The 18,700-nt window shown below is 34.8% G+C and overlaps 1 protein-coding gene and 1 pseudogene across 2 annotated transcripts; both read right to left on the bottom strand.

Moving 5' to 3' along the window:
• Positions 1-59: 59 nt before the first annotated feature.
• LOC132166593 (pentatricopeptide repeat-containing protein At2g20540 pseudogene) lies at positions 60-3,909 on the bottom strand (annotated as a pseudogene). The gene is made up of 4 exons (XR_015911499.1): positions 1,293-3,909; positions 1,084-1,213; positions 389-487; positions 60-278 (listed from the first exon to the last, which is right to left on the bottom strand). The product of XR_015911499.1 is annotated as a pentatricopeptide repeat-containing protein At2g20540 pseudogene (transcript).
• A 1,730-nt stretch (positions 3,910-5,639) lies between these two features.
• Positions 5,640-11,990, bottom strand: SAG18 (senescence associated gene 18). Its single transcript, XM_059579099.2, has 7 exons — positions 11,807-11,990; positions 9,926-10,025; positions 9,714-9,834; positions 9,476-9,597; positions 8,884-9,005; positions 8,630-8,789; positions 5,640-6,201 (listed from the first exon to the last, which is right to left on the bottom strand). The coding sequence occupies exons 1-7, from the start codon at positions 11,931-11,933 to the stop codon at positions 6,078-6,080; spliced, it is 876 nt and encodes a 291-aa protein (XP_059435082.1). The 5' UTR covers positions 11,934-11,990; the 3' UTR covers positions 5,640-6,077.
• Positions 11,991-18,700: the final 6,710 nt, after the last annotated feature.

The following is an 18,700-nucleotide window of genomic DNA, read 5'->3' as shown; positions in this document are numbered from 1 at the left end:
TGTTTATTCTCTAACATAAAGGAATAGGGATTAAATGATGCAGCTTAAGTAATATGACACATTTAGTGCATGACTTTTGGAAAACCATTGCAAGCACTCCTAGCTATCTTGTTGAAGAATCTGGTGTAGTAAACATGCAAATAACAAAACTCACTTGGCAACTTTCTTTGGTTATGACATATAACAGCCTGACAATAATCAGAACTTAGTTCTCTCAGAATCTCCCATTGTTCTGCCCACTCCATATTGGCACTTAAGTAAGCAGCAGGTTTGTTTGCCTATAATTCAACTCAAAAGCAAACATAAATGTTTTTTGTTAAATAAGCAGACCATAAATGCTTTAGATGAAAGTAAAGGCTGTAAAAGTCAGCAATAAAGCAAACATTACCTGTGATAGATTCATTATCTGATCTTGGATAAGTGAAGCGAGGGGAGAAATTACGTACCAACATTATACCTGGACAAATAAAAGCACTAGAGCAGAGAGCTGCAAGATAACAAAATTCAAAAGTGTCAACTCCTATAATGTAAACCACAGACAATTTAATTTACTAATGTTACAAAAAAAAAGGAGAAAACTTCACTTACTATCCCTGATCTTTCATCACTTTTATAATTACTATCCCTGATCTTTTATCACTTTTATAATTATAACTTTAAACTTTAAAAGTGTCAATTTAGGATAACCATCTGTCAAAAGTTTGCAATGTCAACCCTCCCGTTAAAATTCAGCATTAAATCAAACGGTTAATGAGTAAAATTTCCAAAATACCCTTAAGATATTTATAAAATTATAAAAATACCTTGAATTTGGACATGGATATTTTGGGAATTTCACTTTTTTGGTGGTAATTGAAGATTTTCCAAAACGAGTAATGAAACTAAAAATCTTGCACCTAAGAAAAGGGAAAAAAGGATTCCCACAAAATCAACAATGTAATTGACCATACATGAGTAAACCATACACTATGAATAACTGAAAACTACGATGGCAAAACCATAAAACATGTTCTGATAATGAAACTAGTAGACAGAGTATTAATTAAAAATCATAACTCATAAGAGCTTTTCAAAAAAACTTACCTGATATGTAACTCTTTACCCCTCAAGTTGGTATTAAAACGAAAACATCATAACCACTCATTGTAGCATTAATGACCTATCTTTGGTTGGGGCGAAATGGGTGGTTCCAAAATACTTTCTTGTTATTGGCCTGAAAGTCAAAGTAGGCAAACAACAATCAGGATGACATCTATGAAAATAAGAAACTTGACAATAATTCAGATGAGCACCTCCAGCTTCTTTGTCCAAGGGAAGTTCCCACTACTATACTTTTAGTCATTAGAACCTTCAATATAATTAAATTCAACATACTTAGGGATGTATGCCATAGGGCCTGAAGAAATACCAAACCTATCTACAGAAGAGAATGAAACTGATGATGAATTCCACCCTTCATACCCTCCTGTCTCATTTGGTAGATTAACTTGGGCATCACATCTCATTGAAGTCCTCAATGTAGCTGCTTCAGGTGTTTCATATTGAAAAGACCTGGTTAGCTACCGTGGATGCAGAATAGTGTGATCTTTGTCTTACTCATTGACTGAATTGGAACAGAGATACCCAATACCCATCAAGCAGCTGAATTTGCTTATTCAGCTGTAATTTATATTCACATATAGTGCAGGATGATGAAAAATTTCACTTCAACGTATCACCAAGGAAGCAGGGGAATACAAAATGCATAAGAACCTAAGGACTTGCCTTGCGCCCTATTATTTTAATTACCAATAATCTCCGCAGGAGCAAGACCCATCTTTAAGTTGATGGAATCGATTTACATCTCTCACAATTATCTCCCGTCCATAAATTTTTGAGGTGAACTTGGTGGCTGTGTGACAATCCCACAAATTCGAAGTTTTTTGGTCACACGGAGAACTAATCCAGGACTAGCATTTAAAAGCCCAAATGCAATGGCTAGCTTTTTGCTGCAGGTGAGGTTATATTCTTTCTCCTCTTGGCTAACATCATGCAAAACAAAAGTAGTATCAGGTATGTAACCAGCCACCTTAAATCCTCTTAGGCAATGCCTCTAAAAACATATAAATTTCGTTTACTTGAGGGTGAGGTGTATCTCTACCAAGAAACAAATGGGCTTTCCTATTTAACCTAAATCCAACTGCATCCAGGACTTTTCTTCATGCCTCGACATTTTAGAAGCGCTCTCAAATTGTCCACCTCCTTCCACATGCCGACTTCAGCATACATATTTGAAAGCAGAGCATAATTCCCACTATTTTCTGGTTCCAAGACAAACAACTTTCTAGCAGCAATTTCTGCAATTTCCAAATTGCGGTGGCTTAGACAAGCAAACAACAACGCACCCCATACGCTTGGTCCTGCTTGCATTGGCATTTTATCAATAAGCTCTTTTGCTTTCACCAAGCGCCCGGCACGACCCAAAAGATCAACAATGCAAGCATAATGTTCAACTCTTGGCTCAACAGAGTATATTGTGTTCATACAATTGAAGTAATTTAAGCCAACGTCAACAAGCCCTGAATGGTTGCATCCAGATAATAACCCTATAAATGTGATGTTATCAGGCTGAATGCCCGCTCTGATCATTTCCTCAAAAGTCCATACACATTCCATTCCACATCCATGAGAGGTGTAAGCAGTTATCATAGTATTCCAAGCCACCAAATTCTTTTCACGTTGACCTATACTATCAAAACATTGACGCGCATCAGCAGGGCTTCCACATTTAGCATACATTCCAACAAGTGCTGTCTGTACAGAGGCATTCGAACCCAAACCAAGCCCATTGGCAAAGTCATGAATCCGTCTCCCTTACTCAAGAGCAGCTGCATCTGCACACGCAGGAAGCACACTCATTATTGTTACCCAATTAGGCTTTACCTCTGAATCTTCTTTCAACATCTCAAACACACGCAACGCCTGGTCAGCCAACCTGTTATGAGCATACCCTGATATCATAGCAGTCCAAGAAACAATTTCTACACGGCATTGTCCTAAACAAATCCTCAGCAACATGAATTTCCCCCTCCCTCATATACCCCGCAATTAAAGCATTCCAGGACGAAATATCTCTCACAGTCATTTTATCAAACAGCTTGCGGGCATCTGCGAATTCACCACATTTCACATACATATCAATCAAAGAAGTCCCAACATACATATCAAACTCCAACCCAATTCTCAAACTCTGCCCATGAACACATTTTCCCATCCAACGACTCGACAACTCGGCGCAAGACTTGAGCACAAAGGGGAACGTAAAGTTATCACCCTTAACTCCCAGAGAGTGCATTCGAAAGTAAATCCCAATGGTTATCTCGAAACACCCATACCGAGCACAAGCCCGAAGTATCGAATTATATAAAAGAGCAGTTGGGCTACTGATCATGTGAAATACAGCCATGGCCGAGTTAAGATTGCCAGAGTTCGCATACATTGCGACCATCTTGGCGGCGAGGAAGGCATTGGGTTCGACCCCACGAAGGGCCATGTGGGCATGCACTTGTTGGCCCAGTTTTAAGAGGTTGTGGCCAGTCAAGAACCGGAAAATGGGTGCATAGGATAGGATGTGAGGCCGGACATGGTTGAGTAATGGCTCCAAGAGGGTACATAAGGATGTTCGAGTGAGGGTCGTGGAGTAGAGCATTTCATCGGTGGAGATCGGAGAGAAGCAATTTGCTACAAACACACACGAACAATTATACCACTACCACTTTTTCAAATATATTATTGCAAGCTTATCCTAAAACTCTTTAGAAATTGTTTACTCCATCCATGGTTTAGAAAATAATAATAAATTAATTTTAATAATTCATAATAATATAACAATTGCTCATACACAGCCACTCAACTGATACAACGGGTTGAGTTCAGTCATACAGAATTTCAAAGCAAGAAATCTCAATTAGGAGCTTCTGTGGGGCTGGCGGTGCCTAAAAAGAGAGGAATGAGAGACAAATTAGAGAGGATCATGGAAACAAAATATATGTGAAAAAATATTTCTTTGGGGTGAGAGAGGCTCGAACTCTCGACCTCAGGATCACTCAGAAGCTATGAGACCTACGCGCTAGCCAACTGCGCCACCACCCCAGATGTGATGTCTAGCTTATCACTTAATTATTTAATACATAGTAAAATACTATGCATTTCAGTTCCCCAGTTTCTGAAGCATGAGAGAGATTATTGAATTAGTATGAAAAGCCAAGGAATAGTAATGGGCGAGATATTAGCACCAAAATAGGTTATATCATGTCATTCCCAATTTATCATCATCTAAAATTTTCATTTAAATCGATTTGCAAGCCCACCCTATTGTCCCATGGAAGCAAAACCCTAGTTGATAGCTTAAGATCCAACCCATACAAGGATGGACCCATGTATAGACCAAGGCGGCCATGGCCACCCTTAATTTTCAATTTTTCTTTTAAATTTTCATTTTTTATTTTTTTATTTTTTATAGTTAAATATACATGTATTTTTAGGCTAAACAACTAAGTTTGGGCCGTATCAAAATTATATTTGATCCTTCATTCATATTTTAGCCCTTTCCGATGGAAAATTTTGATTATGTCTCTAGCCCACATGCTTGTCACAATCTTTCCAAATGCATACTACTTGTACTTTGGTCTTTCCCATAAAAGTAATGGTTAAATACTCTTTTGCCTCATATAGTTTAACAACTTTAGTTTGGACGGAAGTTAGACGAATATACTATCTTCATCTTTATGAATAACTGAGATACCACACGTGATAAAAACTAAAACCTAAGAGGCAAAAAATAAAGTTATTAAACCACAATGGACAAAAAAGTATTTAACCTTAAAAATAATTCAGAGCGTTCTTGATGATGTATACCGAATCAGCACTCTCACCTTCCTATGCCCTACATATCTGCCTACCACTCCCCTGATTTCACAGTTCATAGAATAACACAAATTCTTCAGCTCCCTTAACCCTTGGGCTGGCCTTTTTCTTTTTTTTTTCGTTTTTTTTATGAGGCCCCAGCCATTTTTTAACTAAAATTTGACTTAAAAAAACTTATTTTTTCGAGTTTAAATAGCCATTTTCTTTTGCTTTGAAAACCAAGAAAATTTCCACATCCTTTGCTAGAATTTAACAGAAATCCTAGCGAATTAATGATATTGTAAACTTTTAAACTTGGATGCCTGTCATTAAGAAATTTTAAACTTTAAAGATGTAATTGCAAAATGATTTAAAGAGAGGAAAGTAATGTTTTCCTCTTTTTTTCTTTTTTTCTTTTTTTTTTTTTTTTTTAAATGTGAGTATTTTAATAATTTTGATTTAATTCCAATGAGAATATATGTGTTGTCAACAAACTCGGAAATATGAATAACTAATCCATTTTTCTTTCGATTCCTAGTAATAACTATTTATTTTTTCAATGAAATAGCCGTTTTGTGTATCAAACATGTCCAAAGGAATCCTCTATTCAGTGACAACAAACATTAAATAAAAAAAATAAAAAAATAAAAACCTCGAAAGATGCGCCCAAAAATTTGTTAAACCCTACATTTCATGATTTTGTGCATCATACCTCAGAAGCAACAAGTATTGTACTAGTTGAACTTTTGTACACATGACAATGAACACTTTTAATGCATTCTACAATAATGTATTATTATAACAGACCTGCTATTTTTCCATCTTCAAAATGAATAAAAGATGGAAAATAGCATTTCTCTTGTTATAGACTTAACTGAACACTGGAAGTCCTTTGCAGCTGCAGATATATGACCCAAGACAGTGCAGACTAAAATTTTGGTTTGCTTTAGCATGCCTCCATAAAACAACATATGAACTCAACACGCTACTGCACCAAGCAGGTTAAATAACAGTATATATTTTGCTATATACAAACTATAAAGGTGAAATAATTTTTTAAAAACTGTAATTACTTTTTGGTGTTGAGCCAATGTTTTATAACAAGGTTAGCGTGGTCTTTTTTTTTTTTTTTTCAATGTGATTTGATGAATGGAACTATTGAGTATGAACAAGTTTGGCTCTTCACCCTGGAGTCAATGTGTTTCGACAACCGGAACGGTTGAGTATGAAGAAGTGCAACTCTCCAGTGTCTCCACCCTGGAGCCATTCACTTTGACCTTGGTCCAGGAAACCCTCCATGTCTGGAGCAGACTTTGCCTGCATTTAAGGGGCCACAGAAAATGCATGTGTGTGTGAGAGAGAGAGAGAGAGAGACCATGGGGGGATAATACAGCAGTAGTCAAACCACAGAAATCCTTCAGAAAACAACAGTTGCCAAAGCAGCCTAATATAGTGTACTGAGGAATGTGGTTTCTTTTGCTCAACTTTGAGAATTTGGATGGCTGCCAAACTTTATCAGTAAGTAGCATCCTAAGAATAAAAGAAACAATCATATCACCCAGTCCCATAGATACCATGACAATTATGCCTGATGGGTATTATTCAGGTGGGACATCATTCATTGCAACTTTTTAAAGTATGTTAAACTGAATGAAGGTGCATGATCATAGGGCAACTGAAGCAGTGGCGGAGACGAATATTTTATTTTGAGGGGGTCAGATGGTGAGACATTGTAAGAAAATATTATATGCATTTATCCATAATATTGTAAATTTTTTATGTCAATGTAGCAACTTCATAGAAAATTTTGGAACCAAATCTCAAGAATATTATTCTTTTATGAAAAATAAACAGGAAGGAAGATTATTTCATTTCTTTTGTACACTTGGTGGAAAATTCAGAAAATTTCAAAATAAGAATGAAGAAATATTTGTTTTAATAATTTAGGCTCTATTTGTTTTGACATTAAATATTTTCTAACATAAAACGTTTTCAATTGAAAACATTTTTCAAAAAAAAATTACTGATTTTTTGGTGTTCGGTTGCCACCTTCAAAATGCCTTCCTGAAAACATTTTCTGTTGTTTGGTTCCCGTTAAAAACATTGTCACTCCCTCGAGGGCAGCATTGGTAGGGGTGGCTCTGGTAGTGGTTGTTGTCAATGGGAGAAGGGTGGAGTTTGTTATGTGCCATGATGTGGTGGGGAGTTTGAAGAGAAGAGTTATAAGTGGAAAATGTCCTAAAAAACATAAACCATTTTAAGAATTTATGGTTGACCGAAAATGTTTTTGAGTTGACTGAGTTTTCTAAGTACAGCCAAGCAATCGAAAATACTGAAAATGTTTTACGGAAGTGCTTTACGTTGAAACAAATGGAACCTTAATCAAGTATCGTTGATACTTTTATACTTATCAAAAAAAAAAAAAAAAAAATTGTTGATACTTTTTTTTTTTGACAAGTGTTTGTTGATACTTTTATCTAATTGATTTAATTATCATCTTTTTAGGAGTATATGAAAGATTGCAAGAATCATATTAAAATTTATTCAACAAGCTCTAAGTTAATACATTTTAACTTTATATTCATCCAATTAGGACTTTAGTCCTTTAAATCAATAACTACTGCAATTGAGTTATAAATGGAAATAAAACATTTTATTAGAACAAGGATTAACTAGGAATTCAAATGCATGTGCTTAATACATAAACTAACTTGGTGTCCTTCTTTGTGATATACACACACACACACACACACACACACACACATACATACATATACCGGTAATCTCATTTGCCAATAGGAGACCATTTTATAGTCTGCAAAACAGTGGGGTAACGTAGCATTTTTATTGAAGAGACTCCATAATATTGTTGAATTTCTAAGGGATAGAAAAAACATTTTGGATACTTTGGGGCGCCACTAACCACAAGGCAGAAGAAGTTGGAAAAAGTTGGGAAAGTGAGATGCACGCATGCCCTCGAAATTGGAGAAATTAGAATTGTCCACTTTTACTAATCAAAAAGAAGAGAAAAACAAAATACAAAAAGAGTGAGACATTGGATGGGGCAGTTACTAGAAGAGAGAGCAATTCTTTTATACTTAAGGGAGAGGCATATTCATTATAACACTAAATGAAGAGATGTGGGGAAAAATTTACTAGACAGTTCGCTAAAGTGAAAATAATTTGTCCAATGAATTGATAAGTAATTTATTCCATCATCAACCTTTTGTTTCTAACGAGAATTGTTGTAATTAGAATCTAACAGGGTGTGGCCAGGGGTGGAACTAGAAATTAGGAAAGGGAGGGACAAAAAAAAAAATTAAAAATGGAGGTAAAAATTAATTTTGGGGCGCCCACTTCATAAAAATACATAAAATTTAGAAGAAATTTTTAATTTCGTGGCATTTCTAAAATTTTGTGGGGCCCCGGGACCCCCCAAAGGCAGGGGTGGTTCCACCCCTGGGTGGGGAGCTACAAACATGAAAAGGATGTTCCCTTGGAATATAGGGTAGATAATAATTATGGTATGGACATCTAGTTTAGAAAAAGAGAAATCTTGCATGTAATTATAAAATCATTAAATTCCCAGGAGGCATCCGATTATGCATGCATAATCAAGAAAGTCAGGTATAATTAACCAAATTCTAGACAATTCTTAAGCAAGGACTTCCATATATCTACATAATGAAATCAGATATTCAGTTTATAGTAAGCAACAGGAGGTTAAGACAAAAGTTAAAATTACCTCTCTGGTTCAATACTCCTCTTTGCAAGCATAAGTGTCAAGAACACAGGAACCATGGCAGCACACAAATGCTTAAGAGTGTGCCCACTGACAATATGATGAGTCCATTCGTAAATCACTTTATCTGCTGCTTCTTCCACTTTAGCTAAAAGATAAAATCCTGCGTGTAAAGAATTAGTGTCATACTCATCATAGCACAAGATAAAGATATTTTAAGCATATAAAAAAGGAAACACTTGTTGAAAAACACAAACCTGCAGCCCAAAGCCAGTACGTGGAATGTGTATACATTGGAGGCAATAAGATAGCCATCACAGGAATGGCAATGCAAGGAACAAACTGGACGAGAGCGTATGGGCGGAGGTCATCAAAAAACCTGCCAAAAATAGTTCCAGTACTTTATTCAGTGACAATGCAGAACAAAAGCCTCTAGACCATGTCTCATTTTTCTGATAGATAATAAAATTGTATAAAAATTGGATTACCCCAAAAAGAATCTAGACCGTTTGTTATTATGAGGTGGTTAAACCAATCCTATCCAAAGTGACAGTGCAGTCACCAAGATGTCTCTTTAAATAGTCTAAAGTTAACCTCATATAGCAATTCCAGCAAGTGATTTTACGGTCAAATTCCAAGCCTCATAATGGTTTAACACCTGACTAGCCCCCCACTTGCCTAAGCAATAAATTACAGAATAATTGTCAAAATTCTAAAGCATTTTAGTATAGAACACAAGTCATTTAGCAATGTAGGCAAAAGACTTCCATCCCTAGCATTGAGAAAGTCTATGTCCACCATCAGGAATCAAACCATATAGTGCTTACAACAAAGAAATAAAGTGCTTACCTCCAATAGAAAATGCTTATTATGCCTGCCGTAAGTAGTGGTATGATGGAGATTGTCCCCTTCCTTTCATCAATCCTTTCAATGATAAAAATCGAGATTATTGATGTGAATGCAATAGTCATCTGTGTTTGTCATAAACAGCTAATATGTCAGAGGTAAAACAATACCATATAAACAATTTTAGAATAACAGTTGAGATTCTGTGGAATTAAATTGTCTTTCATCACAAAGCACTCACCGGCAAGCGATCCCACACAAGACGAGCATCATTTGGCTTGAGATGATAATATGCAGATCCAAAAGCAACGGCAGCAACACCAATGTAGAAAAATGTCCAACCACAAAGCTCTCCTTGCAAGCTTTTGATGCAAATATTGAACCATGATCAGTAATCACAATAATCTTCATGTAGGGCTTATATCAGAATGATAGTTACAGAAACCACATTACCTCAGCCTGAAATAATTCCCATGATAGCAAAGCACAAGCCCTATGACACCAATAACAAGGAAAGGAAAATTTGAAACCACATTAAGTGTATTAGGGATACCTGAAATATCATAAAGAAGCCTGTCAGTTGTAAAATGAGAAACTTCAATACTGCTCAAGTTGAATGATAGGCACAATTAAAAGACTAAACAACTCATGAAGCACACCAGGGGCAAGGGGTTTCGCCAAGAACATGCATTATCATCCTCACCCACTGCCCCACTTTATATTTCAAAATTCTAAAAAGTCAAGAAAACATGAGCATGTAGATAGAACCATGCATATCAGCTAAATGATTAGTTAGATTAACATGTCAATCATAACACAACTGCTAGGTAACCAGCCGACCTGCTCAACACATAGATACTGCCCAGTTTTATTTTACAACTCTTTGACAGTTTGGTAGCTTAGTCATGGTTGGTGTCTTGACTCACACTGTTTACTGCTTAGTGAGCATAATCACTGGCTTAAAGTAGTAGCTGAACAAAGTCACGCCAATATAGAGGGCTATGCCTCAACTAAGTCAACGCCTCCAACTCTCCCAGGACACTTGTGAGTGTCAATGGGCAGGGCATCAACTCGACTGGATAAGTCGACCTCTTTTAGGATACTAGTGAATCTCAAAGGCCAAGATACAAAATGCATAAAAATATAAAACAAGTACACCTCAGGCTAAATATATGCCTTTTATAATAGCCCAAAATTTCTTCTTGAGCCCTAAAGCTTTTTATTATCACCTCTTTCAACTGCACCTTGCAAACACCCAAGCTCTGATAGAGCTAGAAGTTTCAATGTTAAACATGAATTCAAACTTCTTATTTTTTTGGCTTTCTGTTGATAAGTACAAAATTTATTAAAAGGACCAAAGATGATGCAGCCCATTTACACAGGCAGTTTACAAGAAGCGACCCCCTAAAGGGATAGCAACTACCAACACTTAATAAAAGTCTAAAAATCCAGAAAAGAAGTGGAGTAGGGAAAAACCACTCCTGCAAGTGAATCCATAACCCTCCTCAAAGATAAACCCTAGTATAATGCAGAGACCATTCTATCCCATGTCAAAAGCTCGCCTATTATGTCCCAAGTCCAAACCAAATACTTCACCCCAAATGCCATGGCACAGTACACCAAGCTACTCTCCTTTCTTTATCCCCAAACTCTTCATGCCACCTCCCCCAGATCCCTTTTGCAGTTTGAAGAAGCACCCAACTAACACCAAACAGAAAGAAGAAAAAAAAAAAAAAAAAAAAGAGCAAAAATCTCTCACAACCGGATAGGGTATTGCACTAAGAGACGATCCACGGACTCTCCATCTCTCTCGCATGTGTTGATTTGGTAGAATTGACCAAAAATTGCTTCTTCCTAACAATCCTCGAATTCAGCCATGACCTTATTGAATTTGATTATATATTGATAATAGCTAGTAACAGGACTTTCTCGGATCGAATTTATTCCTCCCAGGAACTTATTCCCGATCCAACGCTTCTTTTCAAAAACATGGCCTCAAAACTCACTGATTGCATATCTAACTTACCAATACAAAAATATACTTCTTTTTACCAAATAATTATGCTAACAGTATTCATAATATTTTATTTAGAAAAAAAAAAAAAAAAACCCTTAAAATAAGCGAATTCATGCAGAAAAAAATTTAACAAATCAATTCCACCTCCAACTGGATCAAACTTTCAAAATGGTAAAACATGCATCACAACCTATACATACAACTTCTTGATATGTGTGTGTATATATATATATATATATATGTGTGTGTGTATGTGTGTTGTTTTCAAGAGAGATTGAGAGGGTGAATGAGGAACCCTAAGAAAAAGGGCATATTACCGAAGAATTCGCGTTTGTCAGCGAAATCGTGGTAAGCTTCAGACTGAGGAATGGCTGGGGTCACAATCATCAGCACAACGAAGCAAAGGATCGCTACTCCCCACGCGTAAACGGTGCGTTTCTTCATTTCCAAGCTTCACATCTGACACAGAAGCAGATAGAGATCAACAAAGCATGCTTCCTTGTTTTGCGCTTATTGTATCGGGTCGGTCCGGATTTCGGATCTTTATGGGTTCATCGCAGTCAAAATTGAAACATACTATTATTTTTTTTTTCCCTTTCTCGGCTTTTTTCTTAATGGAAATTAGGGCCTTGTTTGTTAACCACTAACCTCATTCCCTTCCTGGTTACTGTTCATGACTTACATGAAAGGAAAAAAAAAAAAAAGATTGAGAATAATATATGGTATAAAAAAGTGAAAAAGTAGTATTAAAAAGTGAAAAAGTTTTATTTTGTACTAATTTTTTTATTTAAATAATAGTAAAAAATTAATGATATAATATAAAAAGTGAGAATATTTTAATATTAATTTTTTTGAAAAAGCGAAAGTGAATAGTATTAAGAGAAGAGGAAGGGAAGGGAAAATGTTAATAAACACCTACTCGGTATGTTTGGCAAAAACTAATAAACACTTTTTTTCTCTAAAAAATCCCAAAATGTGTTTTGGTCAAAGCTTGAAAAATAAGACTTTTTCTTCTATGGTTAAGTACATTTTTGTTCCATGTAGTTTAACAACTTTATTTTTTACCATCGGTTTAGTTTTTCTATATATTAATTAAAAATACAAAATTAAAATTTTAAAATTAAAAATATTAGAAAATTATAAAGAATATATATATATAAAATACAGGGAAAAGGGATGGCTCGAGCCAACCCTTTGGACAGCATGGGTGGCCAGCCACCCCATGAGGATGGATTTGCAGGTTGGGGGTGGTTGGGCCACCTCCAATTTAAAGAAGATGAAATCTTTTTATTCCTTCTTCTGAGGAGTTGCTTCCCGGCATTTGTGAGGGCATGTAAGATCAGCTGCTTTGCCTTTGCAAAATACCTTATACATCCACCACCACTTGCATTATCTATCCTCTCTGTGCTGCGTTCCATCGTCTTCTCTGACATGGATCCCACCACCATTGGCACCAACATTGAAGATCTCCTTACAGATATAGACATCAATTTTTAGTTGTCCAGATTTACGTTCTTGCAACAAAACTCCCACGCTGATAATATAAGAAATAATATATTATTTGTAAAAGATTTGATCAAGAAGATGAGATTAGACAAGAAGTAGAAGAAAACTCAGTTGAAAATGATTGGAAATAGGGGTTGGGTTTGAAGTTTCTCCAAGGAATAGTTGCAAATTTAGGGTTTGGCCCTTGGGGTGGCCAAACCATCCCTAAGGACTATGAGAGTGGTTCGGCGACTTCCAAACAAACTGATATGGGGTGGGGTGGCCGAAACCATCCCAAGCCAAACGAGGGTGGCCAGGTCACCCCAAACTGGCGAGGGGTGGCTGAATGGGGGTAGCCGTCCACCCCTAAGGGCAAAATGGGGGTGGCCATGTTGTCCCAAAGAGCCACCCCTTTCTCCTGTTCTTTTTTCTTTTCTTTTTTTTCTAATTTTAAAATTTTTATTTTATATTTTTAATTAATTATGGACACGTGTCGATTGTTTAATAGTGCTAACGTGATTTTTTGTCAAATTTTGAACGGAATTTAGACGGAAAGGATAAAAACTAAACCCTAGGGGACAAAAAATAAAATTGTTAAACCACATGGGGCAAAAAGGTATTTAACAATTTTTTTCTAAAAAAAAACTCTCGTTTTTTTTTATAAAGAGAAATGATTCATGTCAATATTTTTCTCATATATTTTTTCATCTCATCTTATAAATCAATTATTAGATTTGTGGACTTAAGTAGACCCATACAAATCCAATGGTAGACACCACAAATCTAATGGTTGGTCTATTTGAGTTTATAAAATGATATGGAAAAAAAAATATTGACGTGAACCATTTTTATTCTATAAACAAAAGTCCTATTTCCCAATGCAATTATAAACACACTCTAAAGATTGCGCTTAAGAGCTTAAAAAGTACTTTTAGTACTCAAAATAGGATTAAGATCCCCTGAAATCCTAAGGAGGATCCAGATTCTGAAATTAGGGGATCCTTGGCATCCATTTTTATCCAAAGGCCAGATTCCGCCACGTGTCCCATTAACTTAAAAAAGCTTTAAAATAATAAAATAATATTTAAAATTTAAAAAGTAATTATAAAAGAAAACAATACAATTTAAAAACAAAAAATAATAAAATACTTAGGGTCTATGGCAAAATTGGGGTGGCCGGCCACCTCATTTTTGGCAAGCCACCCCCAACCGCCGGTTAGGGGTGGCCGAAACTACCACTATGGCCCTTAGGGGTGGACAATCCACCCCTAAGAGCCATGGTGGTGGCTCCGGCCACCCCAAATGGCGGTTAGGGTTGGCATTTGGTCATTGAGGATGAATTGGCCATCCCCAACCTTTGGGTTGCTGCCACCCCATATGGCAAAATTGGGGTGATTGGCCACCCAAAGTATTTTCTTCTTTTTTTTTTTTGTTTCTTTTAAATTTTATTACTTTATTATTTTCTTTTATAACTATTTTTTAAATTTTAAATATAATTTTGTTATTTTAAAGGTTTTTTAAGTTAGTGGGACATGTGGAGGGATCTTGGCCTTTAGATTAAAATGGATGGCCAGGATCCCCTAATTCCAAAATCTGGAATCCTCTTAGGATTTCAGGGATTCGAATCCCTCAAAATATGTGTCAAACAAAAAGCTGATATGTTTGGTAAAAAATTCTAAAAATATTTAGGAAAATGCTATGTGTTCTTCTAGTGTTCTCCTAGTGTCCTTCTAATTGTAGTGCGGCTTTTAAAATCACCAATAGATTAAAAGTCAATATTTAGAGATTATCATTATTGACTTTTAATCTATTGGTGATTTTAAAAGTCACATTACAATTAGGAGGACACCAAGAGAACACTAGAAAAATACCTAGCATTTCCCAAATATTTATTTGACTTTTTTCATTCTAAAAATGGTCAAAAAACACATAAAAATTTATTTTTGAATTATGCTCTAAGGGTGCGTTTGGCATTACGATCTCACAGGCCAAACACACGATTCTAATCAAAATCACAAATAGAACCATTTGGTGATTGCATTTAAAAAAGCAGTCATTTAAAAACATGAAAAAACCACGATATTCCTTTTGGCATGAGAAGTGATGCTTATTTGAAAATGCACGATTTTAAAGTGAAGTAGTGTTTTTGCACAATAGTGATGATAAGTGTTAGTTACCAAAATTAACCTCAATGAACAACAAAATTCCATACATACACACACAAAATAGATCCAAACCCTCGTCCATTCTCTTATTTTTTATTTCTCTTTGCCTCTATGCTTTCTCGATTATCTTATTGACGTTGGGCTACTCCTTACTGTCACGCACGGTTGTCTTCATCGAGGTTGTTTGGCAAACAACACCGCCACCTCTAAATACTATTCACTTCATTCCTAAAATAAATATACATCAAAACATTCTCACTTTTATATCATATCATTCATTTTTTATATTACATCATTCACTTTTTACTACTAAACAAATAAAAAATCACTACAGAACAAAACATTTCAACTTTTTCAATACTACTTTTTTGCTTTTTTTATACTAATTATTATTTTATTTATTTAAGTGAAGAGTGTGTGGGGGTGTTTGTGTTGTTTAACAAACCCCCCATCATGTTCTGCCGCGTCTCAAGTAAGCATCTTACCTTGTTTCAGTTGTTTGTAATGATTTTAAAGGGTAAAGGATCGAAAGATAATGTTTTTTTTTTTTTTTTTAACATATCCGCAGAAAAGAGAGAGTAGGATTCGACCAGAGAAAATAGAGGAAAATAAGCAAGAAGAATGGTCGGAGTTGGAGTGCTTGAAAGAGAAGATATCAAATGTGATGGAGATCTGATTGAAAAAAATAAAATAAAAAGAGATTTGCAATGTAATGAAAAGAAGTGCGTAAGCGTAATGTGGAAATCTAAAAAAAAAAAAAAAAATCGCTTTTTTCTTGTTTGTTTTTTTTCCCGAATTTATTAGATTATTTTTGTGTTATTGAAAAACATATAGGGTTATTTTTGTCTTTTTATTGGTCTCGGGGGACATTGGACTTATATATATATTCCGCTATTTTATTTAATTGTGATTTTTTTTTTTTCATGGTATTAGGGCAATATGCTAATGCCTAGTATTGGATCAAGTGGTCCTGTGATTTTATTTTTTTTATTTATTTATTTTTTTTTCTACTTTATTGTCTTCCACTTAAAAAAAAAAAAAAATTACTCGTGTCTAGTAAGAGAGCTTAAATCTCAAGGTAAATCGACGGTGGAATCAGAGATGGATTTAGGGTGGACCGGTAGTGGCCTTGGTCCCCTACCGGATTTAGGAAGACATTTTTAATTGAGTTATAGTTTGAAGAAGGCATGCGAACTTTTTTCTTATTTTTATTTTGCTATTTTATTTCTTTTTTTATTTAATTATATATATTTTTTTTTCATGGTATTAGGGCATAGACTAATGCTAGCATTGGATCAAGTGGTGCACTGGTGCTATGATTTTTTTTTTTTTTCCTGCTTTATTGTCTTCCGCTTAAAAAAGAAAAATTACTCACGTCTAGATCAACGGTGAAATCTGGGACGGATTTAGGGGAGACCAGTAGTAGCTCTAATCCCCCCCCAAAATACAAGAAAAAAACATTTTTAAGGTTAAAAAAAAAAAAAAAAAGTTTTAAGGTAAAAAAAAAAATATAATAATTTAAAGTATTTTTTTTGCCTATTAATCCCTCCTCAAAAAAATTTTAGCCCTTAGTCTCCCAAACTCAAAGCTAGCTCCCTGAGTGAAACCAACACAATCTCCGGCAATCATCATCCGCTTGTAGTGATCTTCCTCCAACTGTTACCAGTCAGCTGCAACCGATGTCCGCCAAAGCCGCTTCATATCACGCCAGCACCTAGGCCATCCGTGAGTAGCAAGGACGTCTTTACATGCCAATATGATCACTGTTCAGAAGAAATTGTTTCGGTGGTTGAGGAAATAAGTCGTCTTTTTTTGTTTAAAAAATAAAAATGGTGGTATGTATTCAGAATCAGAATTATGCGTTTTGCTTCTCAAAAAAAAAACAGAATGATGCGTTTTGAAAAAAAAAAAAAAAATTGAAAAGTAATAGAAAATAAAGGGGAAAAAAAAACAAAGAAAAGAAGCAGATAAAGAAAGAAAAAAAAAAAAAAATTCAAAAGATGCAAAGTTTCCTATCTTTCGGCCCTTTGTTGGCCCAATCATTATTTAGTCTATTATTTGTCATTTGTTGATCCAAATTGATTTTTGGTCCTTTGTTAACCTAATGTTTTTGGCATTTGCGGTATTATTTAAAATCCATACATATTTAAGCCCATAATTGGCTCATATATGGCCCATATTTGACTCATTTTTTATTGTCCTTTGAAGTATTGTTTAAAACCCTAACCTACTTTAGCCTTTGTTGGCTTTCATTTAAAATCATTTGTTGGCTATCATTTTGGCCCATTGTTATTGAACTCGCATCTCCGATTACTATCGTTGACCTTTGTTGACCCAGACTGATTTTTGGCCATTTGTTGACCCAATGTTTTTGACCTTTATGGTATTGTTTAAAAGTCATACCTATTTAACCCCACAATTGGCTCTCATATATGACCCATAGTTGGCTCATTTTTATTTGGCCTTTGAGATATTATTTAAAACCCTGACCTATTTCAGCATTTTGTTGGCTTTCATTTAAAATCATTTGTTGGCTTTCATTTTGGTCCATTGTTAGTGAAGGCGCATCTTTGGTTACCGTCTCCAACCACATCCAGTCATCAACCGTTGCCATCTCCAAAATATATATTCCAAACTCAAGTTTTCAAAATCCTTCTATTTTGAGTGCGAGGGGGGTGTTGGAAATATTATAAGATTTGGTTTAGATTGTAATTGAATGTATTCATATTATGTGATTTTGTTTTGTTTTATTGTATTTTATTCAAATCTGATTTGATTTGATATCTCCTACCATTAATTATTTCACCTACTTATTTTTAAGGACCTCTTGTATTGCCAAACAATTAATTGAATAAGAGCAAATGTAGCCTTTAGGGCTTTATCTTATGAACGTAAGTTATAAACCGAATCATGTAAAATTACTTGTGTTTATTTTATTTTTATTTTTGATATTTTTTTCTTTTTTTATTTAATTATGATCTTCTTCGGACTTCAACATTATTGCTAATATGTTATAATCAACAACGACATGTCGTCGCAAATAAGTTTGGATTTTTTTTTTTTTTTTTTTTTTTTTGCCAATTGTCAATTGTCAATTGTCAATGGTTATTTTTTATTTTTTTTAATATTACTTTTTTGTCGATTGTTGTTTTACTTTTTTCAAAGTAAGTAATTCTAAACACGTTATGAAAAAGGGAAGACCATTTAAAAGGGTTTGCATTAAGCTCTAAAAAACACAATACAAGTACTTCTTAAAACAATCTAAGAGTCTATAGCACTTCATTAACTAAGGGTTTGTTTGTAATTGTGATTTTAATAAGTGTAGTTTTAAAAATTACGTTTTTGAAATCGTTACTTTTTAAAATCGCAAAAGCATTTGGTAAAACATGTTAAAAAGTTTTTTATTTTTATTTTTATTTTTTATCAAATATTTGTTATGCGAAATCGTGATTTTGGTTTAAATTTGCGTTTTTTCAAATAAGCACCCTATAACCTGTTTATAGAAATCGCATTTTATTTTATTTTATTTTTCATATTTTATATTAAGTACTTTTTAAATAG

The sequence above is a fragment of the Corylus avellana genome, chromosome 2, assembly GCF_965113065.1.
Source record: "Corylus avellana chromosome 2, dhCorAvel1.hap1.2, whole genome shotgun sequence".
Lineage (NCBI taxonomy): Eukaryota > Viridiplantae > Streptophyta > Magnoliopsida > Fagales > Betulaceae > Corylus > Corylus avellana.
Note: the sequence above shows the minus strand (reverse complement) of the source record. Positions and strands in the feature narration are given on the sequence as shown.

Coding starts and splice junctions, on each gene's coding strand:
- SAG18 (XM_059579099.2), bottom strand. CDS start 11,933: ATGAAGAAACGCACCGTTTACGCGTGGGGAGTAGCGATCCTTTGCTTC. Junction 9,006..9,475: donor ATAAGCATTTTCTATTGGAG/GTAAGCACTTTA, acceptor TATTTTTGGCAG/GTTTTTTGATGACCTCCGCC. Junction 8,790..8,883: donor GTACTGGCTTTGGGCTGCAG/GTTTGTGTTTTT, acceptor CTTTACACGCAG/GATTTTATCTTTTAGCTAAA.